At 34.5% G+C, this 10,575-nt stretch overlaps 1 protein-coding gene across 1 annotated transcript; it reads left to right on the top strand.

Moving 5' to 3' along the window:
• Nucleotides 1-2,564: 2,564 nt before the first annotated feature.
• Nucleotides 2,565-3,313, top strand: LOC106296820 (60S ribosomal protein L12-2-like). Its single transcript, XM_013733049.1, has one exon. The coding sequence runs from the start codon at nt 2,639-2,641 to the stop codon at nt 3,137-3,139; it is 501 nt and encodes a 166-aa protein (XP_013588503.1). The 5' UTR covers nt 2,565-2,638; the 3' UTR covers nt 3,140-3,313.
• Nucleotides 3,314-10,575: the final 7,262 nt, after the last annotated feature.

The following is a 10,575-nucleotide window of genomic DNA, read 5'->3' as shown; positions in this document are numbered from 1 at the left end:
TTTTAATTATTTTTTAATTATATTTTTAAATTCTGTAAAAATAATAAAAACGAAGTAAATTCGTAGCTAATGTACGACCTCTTTACGTGGAAACCTTACGAGGAAATGACGAGAAACAATTAACGACTATTTTACGAGGAAACATTTGCGAGGAAATAACGAGGAAAAGTTTACGAGTATTTTACGAGGAAATCGTTTCGTGGTTGTTACGTGTATTTTGCGAGGAAACTCTTTCAAGGTATTTACGTGTAGGTTACGAGGAACTCATTTCGAGGTATTTACGAGGAATTGTAGCGACGTCTTTGCGTGGAATATTGACGTGGTCTTTACGACGAATCGCCCTACTTCGTCTTTACGACGAAATATATTCCTCGCTAAGTTACGACGAATTAGCGAGAAAATATGTGTTACGACGGACGAGTAACGAGCAAACGCGCTTCCTCGCTATTTCGTCGTAAAGCCTCTTTTACGACGAAATAATGAGGAAAACCGCCCTCGTTAAGGTGATGTTTTCTTGTAGTGTTTGAATTCTAGGCCCAAATTATTTTCGGGCCGGGCCGGGCCGGGCTCAAATATTTACGGGCTTAGCGGGTTTGGGCCGAACCGGGCCGGGCCAGCCCGAATTGACACCCCTACCCTAGGGTGAACCTCTAGGCCTCTAGTTTCACCAACCAATAGTATTGTGTTATTTCATATTCGATATTTTTTTAAAAAAGAAAAAAAATATTGTCAAATTATATTATCTTTTTAAAATTAAAAGGTAAAAAAAAATAGTAGTAATTACCAAAAAAATATTTTTAACGTCGTCAGTAAAACATTAAACCCTAAATCCTAATTCCTAAACCCTAAATCCTAAACCCTAAACCCTTGGGTAAACCCTAAATTCTAGGATAAATCTTAAACTCTAGGATAAATCTTAAACTCTAAATCAAAATCACTAAACATTAAAACACTCAAGGGTTTAGGGTTTAGGATTTAGGGTTTAGAGTTTTAGGGTTCAGTCTTTTTATTTAGAGTTTAGGATTTATCCAAGGGTTTAGGGTCACCCAAGGGTTTAGAGTTTACCCAAGGATTTAGAGTTTACCCAAAAGTTTAGGTTTATCCAAGGGTTTAGGGTTTAGGGATTAGGATTTAGGGTTTAGTTTTTTGCTGACGACGTTATAAAAATTTTTTAATTCTTTTTTCTGTAACTGCTTTTTTTTTATTTTTTTTTAAAAAACATAATATAACTTGATAATATTTTGTTTCCTTTTTTAAAAGATATTGAATTTGAAATAATGAAATCCTATTGGCTGGTAAATCTAACCCAATAATAAGTCATGGAATCAACTTTTGTTGCCTATACTACATCTGACTTAAAACTAAACTCACACAACTAGTTGCTGTGTGCAAAAGACTAGGATTCACAGTAATGACTTACTATAATCTCTATGCTCTGTGTCATTATACAATCAAAACTATCAGGTTAGAGATTAGATTGATTCTTCTTCTTCGTCTGTATCTCCACGATCATGGCAGAACTCTGAAGAACTAGATGAGTTCTCAGTCTCTAGATTCTTAAGCTTATGGATAGCATCTTGTACATCAAAGAAAAGAGCATCTTTAACTGCTCTCATCGAATCCTTCTTCTGCTTATCTATAGGTCTTATGTTCTCTTTTATCACCGTTTGTTTAGATTGTGCTTTTCTTTTAGCCTCCCTCATATGCTTGATCTTCTACACTCTCAACGATTCTCTCTATCCAAGACCTTGATCCATATGACTTTCCTTATCCAGTAAATGTCTCATCGCTCTCTTTGAGAGATTGCCTCATCTCTGTCGTATCTTAGCCTTTGGTGAGTTGAGCATTTGGCAAGAACCGAAACAAACCGAACCGATCGAACCGAAATTTTCGGTTTTCGAATTAACATTCGGTTTAAGCTATAAAACGATCAGCAAATTTAAAATTCACTCAGTATTCAAGAATCGATCGGTTTTATAAATAGCAACCTTATTAACTGAAATAATCCGAATAAATCAAATTTTGCATTCCAGAATTTGGAATTTACACCGGACTAACCACATACTTATATGTAAACTGATTTTGGTTCAATTTGAAATAGATAATACCAAAACCGAATAACTCTAACTCCAAACCATAGTGAACCAAAATATATTTCGGTTCAATTCTGTGGCATTTATTGGAAAAACATATGAACCGAAAGGCAGCTCTAACTAATATGCATTTATTTGTTTTAGTGAGATCCTCAAAGTCCATATATATTTGGATTTTACACCAAACTTACCACATAAACTGATTTCGCTTCGGTTCGGTTCAATTTGGAATAGATAATAACACCTAAAAACAAAATCTAACAACCCGAGTTCCGAACCATACCGAACCAATATATTTCCGATTTAATTCCGTGGCATTTAGAAGGAAAAAAAAAGAACATATAAACGGAATGACAGCTCTAAGTAATATGCATTTGTTTGTTTTAGTGAGATTTTCTAAAGGCCCATATGTATTTGAGCTGGACCGTTACACGAGTAATCTACATCATCATATATAAACACTAGGTTAGTTTCATTCCCCTCCTTTAAAAAAAAAAAAACCCTAAAAGAAATCATTTGACGGCGCCGCTCCCCACTCTACAACCATGCCGCCTAAGTTGGACCCAAGCCAGATCGTCGACGTCTACGTCCGTGTAACCGGAGGAGAAGTCGGAGCCGCCAGTTCCCTCGCTCCCAAGATCGGTCCCCTCGGTCTCGCCCCCAAGAAGATCGGAGAAGACATCGCCAAAGAGACCGCCAAAGAGTGGAAAGGGCTCCGCGTCACCGTCAAGCTAACGGTTCAGAATCGTCAGGCTAAGGTCACGGTGGTTCCATCTGCTGCGGCGCTTGTCATCAAGGCCTTGAAGGAGCCGGAGAGGGACCGCAAGAAGGTGAAGAACATCAAGCACAATGGTAACATTTCGTTTGATGATGTGATTGAGATTGCTAGGATCATGAGGCCTAGATCTATTGCTAAGGAGCTTAGTGGGACTGTGAGGGAGATTCTTGGTACCTGTGTCTCTGTTGGGTGCACTGTTGATGGGAAGGACCCCAAGGATCTTCAGCAGGAGATTCAAGAGGGTGAGATTGATATTCCTGAGAACTAAGTAAACCAAAAAAAAATGTTGTCTTTTTTTTTTTTTCAATTAGAATGACTCAGTTTTGGATTTGTTGTTGCGTTTTCTTGTTTCTGTTTCAAGAACCATGATGAGTTTATCAATCGCAGTGTCTTGAATCTATCTTTGGTTGATGATCAGAATGTGTGATTGATTTGGTCTTTCTATGCTATTGCTTTGATCTGTTTGCTTATTGTTGGCTAGAAGTATGGTAGTTTACTGCATAAGGATCAGGATCATTTCATAGTTATCCTAAACTTTCCTCTTCAACAATTTGTATAATTTTCTTCGTTTTTTTGTGATTATCATAGTATAGTTTGCTTCTATTTCTAGGCTTGTTTATGTTTACTTCAAGAGTATAATGTTGGGATTCATTTCATAATCATCCTAATCTATCTCCTTGAGCAATTGTTATCATCATCTTTTGTCCCTCGTCATTTACTTTCTTCAGTATCATTAAGGTTTATGCTACTTTGCATTTATTGCCATCTCATTGGTGTGGATAACATGGCCATTTGGTTTCATGGATAGTGTTTTTGGCTGAGTTTATACGTAGGCACTCTTATCTGAAGAATTCCAAAACGAAAAACTCTCTTCTAAGTTCGTGTGTCTATTTTGTTAGAGAGCCTTTTAGCTGAAATTGGGTTGCCTTCACTGTTGTGTGACTGTGAGAGAACATGAAGAATGTGATGTTTATTAGGTCTTGAGCTCCTAGTCCATAGTGTTATTGTTTTATGGTTCTTCACTGACGGACAACTTAGATAATTATGCTAGCACAAAATTAGATTTAATCGTTCGAAGCATTTGACTCCTAGAACCAGATTGGGGTTTAGTGTTAAGAATCAACTCTAGATTAATCCATAACACACACAATACACTGTATCTCTAGGAACTCCTCAAGATTTCACTCTCACAATACGAGTATCAATTGGAACTCTTAAGCTAATAGATTGATAACTCTCGTTCACTCTAGAGCTTTCAGTAACTGTCGAAGCTTCTCTTTCTCCCAGAGTCTTAGCTCTTCCTTCCTATCTTCTTCGACGTCATCAGCTGATGCTACTTACAGCTTATCATTAGGTCTTCAATACTTCCGTAACAAAACATAGAACTGGAGGATCATCATTATCTCTATCTATATAGTAGAACCAACGGATTATTTTGAAGATGACCAACAGATTTAACTTGTAAAATGTTACAACTTGGGTATTTCTCATTTGTTCAAAATCTTAAATGAAACGTACGAGCTTGTGGAGTGATTTGTTGCTTCAAGCAATCTTGTATCATACTAGGTGGCGTTGAAGTAGATTGATAGTTTATGTACGAACACAACGTAATTTGAAGATTTTCATTAGATTGTTCATTACTGAGTACTTTTGAGGCTATTTCCACCAATCTTTTGTATTTGAGGTATAAAGAAAACTCATTGCCATGCTTTATGTGCTATTCTTATAAAAATGTCATTCTTCAAAAAATGAAAATTCGAAAACAATATAAAGACAGCATAGGACAAGGCGAAACTTTTGTCCACCCTCCATCACGTAACTCAACCAAAAACACTCTAGGTGAGAGATCATTGTACCGCAGGGGCGGACCCACAGTAGAATGGGCTGTGGCACGTGCAAATATACTAAATATAATGTTCTTGTAAACATAACAACAGATTTTTCTTATTAGCTCTTTTGGTTTTAAGACTCACAGCAGTACCCACGCTTCAGGAGTTCGACTTTCGGCATATCTTTTTCAGTTTTTTTTGTTTGTTTGTAACTAGGCTAAAGATTATTTTTTTTTTGTTTAAAAAAAAGGCTAAAAATTATATGATTGATGAATAATGTAGTGTTTTAGTTTAAATCAAATCTCAAGGCCGAGACCAGAGACAAAGCTGATGTTAACACAATATTTTTTTCTATACGTTTTATTTTAATCACTTTTCATAATATATATTCTTTTTTATTGTGTTGCTAAAATATTTTAGGGTGAATTTGATCAATAGCCAAAATGCAAATGAAATTAGGTATATGATATTGATTTTGACATATTTAACAAACTAACATTTGTACCTTTTATGAACCGGTTATACCCCTCTCATCAACAAGTATCCAGTTAGCAAAAGAGAGAAGGGATGACGTCTACAAAGAAAGATATGGACAAAAATTTAACGAGCATTATTCACCATATAAAGGCATGTAAAGCCACCCACGTAACATTTTTAGTTACCACATACATATTATAGGTGACATAGCTGATGATGCCAACTTAAAAATGATGAATGAAACTAATTTGGGATGTCTGAGACTCCAGTGATTGTGCCTAAAATGAATCAAAATGTACAAATACATGACTTGGACTGAAGTTCCTGAATGTGTTAGTCCATACCAATGGCGTAGTTTAGGACTACTTGGTCCCAAAACTATTCCATTTGAAACAGTTGGAATAGAAATTAGCGATCATGAGTATAATATTCACTACTAAGTCCCTGCAATGGAGTGCATGATAAGACGAAGAACAATTTTTATAGCCGAAATAGTATAGATGATGAAGCTCATGATATTATAGAGGTGACTTGAAAGAGGGAAAAATCACGTCACTTAAATATTTACCGCATCCAAAATTACTGTGCACAGTAAATGTATGGACTAAAATAGAACTCCTTCCAATATATCTTGTATTCCATTGACCAACCTCAGTTACTCTATTCTATTTTACCAAAATAGTATAGAACACCAACTTTATCACAACTCTAAATAATAAATTGTATCCCAATCCACCTACAATCCATAAATATTAAACGCTAACCCTAATAGAAAATATAAACCCTAAACAGAAATATAAACTTCAACCCCAACCATAAATACTAAAGTTTTTTAATAAAAAAAATGTATTCCATATCACCGAAATAGTATAGGATTCTCATCCCACTCACAACCACTAAATACTAAACCAAACAACAAAACATACATCATGCTTATTCATTATAAAATAATATAAACCCTATCAACTAACCATTAACTCTACACAGAAATATAAACCCAAATCCAATAGTCAACCCTAATTTTCCATATAATAAACCCAAATTTCGAAATGCCAGTAAAATGCATTACCATTCTACATGAGGCATATAGAATAGAAAATATGAAAATGTAGTTGAAATCTGAAGATCATCTAACATATTTTTCAAATGTTGAATAGTACATAAACTAAACCCTATCAACTATTCACTAAACCCTACACAGAAATATAAACCCTAATCCAATGTCAACCCCACTCTTCCATAAACTAAATCCTAACCACTAATTACTAAACCCTACATGGAAATATAAATCCTAATCTAATGCCAACCCCAATATTTCATAAACTAAACTCAAATTTCGAAATATGAGTAACATGCATTTTCATTATAAAGGAACATATAGAATAGAAAATGTGTCAAACGATATAGCACAATACATATATATTGTTCAAATTTTGAAGTATTCATGATTGCAGAGAAGGAAGTAATGCTTACACCAAATTCACATTGTATTCTGTTTTATTTGTATGTTATAATAAATTATATTCCATTTATGTTTAACATATTATTTCTCTTTACAAAATCATATACAAACTAATATAAACCACATATATACACCAATACAAAACTCATATCAATAGAACATGAAACAACGAACAAGATTGAACCATCTCTTTCAAGCATCGAATGAAATATAACTTACTAAATAGTACATTATATATTAATAAATATGACAAATAAGAGAAGTGCCAAATTTGAAAAAGACTGTTTGTTCCATTTCATAAAATAGTATAGAATACTATTACCCTTTCAACTCATCCATGACAAACCTGAAGAACAAAATGAAAATGAAAATGAAGATACAAGTTGGTTTACAAGTTGGAAGGAAATGGCAGCATATGAGATATGCTACTAGTATATGAATTATTTTATGGTTAGGTTAAATGTTTAGTTGTTTCAATCCCAAATAGCCTAGCTATGCGAGTAAATAACTAACATATGAAATTAGAATTATACCATCTGATATAATATAGAATTTATATATATGGAACATAACATGTGGTCAGATGGAATGGAAAGCAAATAATATATTAGTTCTAGTATGATTCCTCAGAAATAGCAGAAGAATGGAATGGCACGTAACCAGTCTCTAAAACTAATATTTTCCATTTCAAATAGCACATGTTCCATAAGATATTCCATTTCACACAAAACTAAACTTTTTTATCGCAAAAGGGACTTTTCATTCCAAAATCACTATCCTCCATTTGCAGTAAACAGATGAGTACGACGAACGAAAAAAAGTTCAACCCCAAACCCAAAAAGAACTTACGATATGGTTACGGGGTTGGAAATCGAGATATCAAGTCGAATCGATTATTGAGGCCGGAAATCTAACCGCCCTTTCACTTCCTTGGGTCTTCTTGTGATTTCGACAACTACTTACTTCACCGCAACAGATGCTCCCTCGCCCAAAACAACTTTGCTTACGGAAACTCTCGCCAGAGTGAAGCAGGGGAAAAGAAGAGGCGAGGCTCTGATGTGAAAATATTCAACTTTCTTCCCTTTTACCGATTAAAAATTATTGTGTAGAAGGGGTGTGATTTTCGAAGAATCACGATGCCCGTTTTACCAAAAAACGGGTTTAATTTTAATTTTTTATTTGGCAAGTTTTCCCGGTTGCTTCCAAGGGTAATACAACAATAATACAGGGGAACAGGAAAAAGGTAGGGCAATTGGCATGTTTCTTAATTATAAATTGTTTGACTGGTACAATTTCCCAATTTTTTAATGAGTGATTTTCTTTTCTTTAGTATATAGTTTTTCTAAAATAAAAAGTTTGCACTTTATTTTGTTATTTATTTGTATTAATTTAGTATTTATTATTTTTAATACCTTTTCCAATATTAATTGTAATACTTAGGTAAAAAAATAACAACTATATTGAATAAGTGTTTATAATGTCTTTATGTTTTCATTAATTACGTCTGATTGACTAATGATATTTGAGATAAATAAGTTTATTTATTAGATCAATGTATTTTACAATTAATATTCAGCTGAAAGTAAGTAAAAACTGCATTGAAAATCTAAAACGACACTTTTTATGTAATAAGAAAAAAATAAACTATGACACCAATCAACAAAACAAACGTCTGGAAATTATGACTGGCTAGTAAACGTCGAAATCTTACAATACTAAAAGCAAGATATCAAGCCCTCTAAGCGCGTCCACGTCAGCTATAAAAATCAACCTATCAGGAGCTTTCAAATCGCCACGTTATTTCTTTGTTACTCGAAACTGGTTTTAACGGGCCAATTCAGGTGAGGCAATATTAAAAAGACATGGCCTATCTTTAACTAGCCCAAACCTCCTTCGAAATAAGTCATCTCCGCCTCTTCAACTTCACGATCATCGTTTCCGACTTCTGCAATCCAACGTTTATGTTACTTATTCACATTCAATTATGTTCTTTAAACCTTTCTTAATAAGAGATGTTACCTTCATTCATTGAAGCTTTCTACCTCCCTTTCTTTCTGTTCTTATATAAACCCTACATCAAAGTTTTCATCAATGATCTACGTCCTCCATACAACAAAGTCAAGATATAGCCATGAAATCGGCTGATATCTCCAGCAAGCCATCATTTCTTTACCAATTTCGTAACCACTTCACTGGTTTCTTTTCGAACAGGACACTGTCATGTTTCATCTCACCTAATCGTTCTCCACTCTCAAACTAGGAATCACTTACAGTCCAGGATTTTGAAGCCAACTATGGCCTCATGGGTGACCTCTATGGTAAGCATATGCAATTTGATTGCTTATCTGCGTAGTTATAGACATTTGAAGGCCACATGAATCTGCTAAATGCAACTGTTTCCCAACCAATGATGTAGATGTCGTTGGCCACATGAAGCTGCTACATGGACAGTCGCTCATTCAACGCCCGGTCCTTCACGAAGTGGCTTCTTGATCCATTTGCAAACTAAATACTATGCTGTCTTCAACTATTTCACTCTGTATAGTATAGTTAAGTGTCTAGCTATGAGCTGATTTACATAAATACCTCAATGTATTTAGGCTCACTTATCTTTCTCTTTTTGTATTTGATCTTCTAATAAGGGTTCTTTGTTTTTCGTTTTTAACTTTCAGTGTTGCTTCGGTTTAATATGTGCAGACAGAATACTTTTATTGTTAGACTTTTAACTTAACTTGGAATCCCTCCGTTATTCTGCTTCGATCAGTTTTTTAAAGAAACACTTGATATATTGTATTCCATCTAGCAATACGTATTCAAGGAAGGACTTAGCTGCTGCATGCTTTGTGGTTGTCCCGGATTTCCGCTTACTATACACATACTGAAGTTTGTAATAGTTTCGAATAACAAATATACGAAGCTATGGGGTTTTATAAAGAAAGAAAGCAGAGGAAATAAATCACACCTCTTTCTCCGTGCATTTAAATTGATATCACATACTTTCTCATAACATAGTTACTTCTCATTTAGTCTTCTTTATGCAGCAACAGCTAAACGTCAATATAGTCAAAGTTTAGTTCAACCCCTAAAATTAGGGACCAAATCATTTAGACCACCTAAATATAATTAGGACAGAACTTAGGTTCACCCTCTAGGTGAACCTTTAAATTCACCCCACCCTTTAGAACCAATCAAACTGACACATAGATTATTAATTAAAAAATATTAAATTAAATAAAAAATAGCTACAAAAAATAAAAATGCTAATTTTAACGACGCTAACGCTTCCAGCTAAACCCTAAACCCTAAATCTTAAATTCTAAACCTTATACCCTAAATTCTAAACCCAAATCCAAACCCCTAAACTCAAACCCTATACCCTAAACCCTAATCCTAGACTCTAAACCCCAAATTATATACCTTAAACCCAAAAACTAGACTATAAACCTAAACTCTATACCCTAAACCCAAACCGTAAACTTTAAACCCAAATTATATATCCTAAACCCAAAACCTTAACCATAAGTCCAAACGGTAAATCCTAAACCCAAACCGTAAATCTTAAACCCAAACCGTAAATCCTAAACCCAAAACCTATACCCTAAACTCAAATCCTAGACCTAAAACCCAAACGGTAAACCCTAAACCCAAACCCCAAACTTAGATGCTATAGGGTTTGGGTTAAAGTTTACGGTTTGAGTTTAGGGTCTAAGACTTTGGTTTAAGGTATAGGGTTTAGGTTTATAGTCTTATTTTTTAGTTTAAGGCATATAATTTGGGTTTAGGGTCTAGGATTAGGGTTTAGGGTATAGGGTTTAGGTTTAGCGGTTTGGATTTGAGTTTAGAATTTAGGATATAAGGTTTAGAATTTAAGATTCATGGTTTAGGGTTTCGCTAGCGGCGTTAACGTCGTTAAAATTAGCGTTTTTATTTTTTGTA

This window comes from Brassica oleracea, chromosome C6, assembly GCF_000695525.1.
Source record: "Brassica oleracea var. oleracea cultivar TO1000 chromosome C6, BOL, whole genome shotgun sequence".
NCBI lineage: Eukaryota > Viridiplantae > Streptophyta > Magnoliopsida > Brassicales > Brassicaceae > Brassica > Brassica oleracea.
Note: the sequence above shows the minus strand (reverse complement) of the source record. Positions and strands in the feature narration are given on the sequence as shown.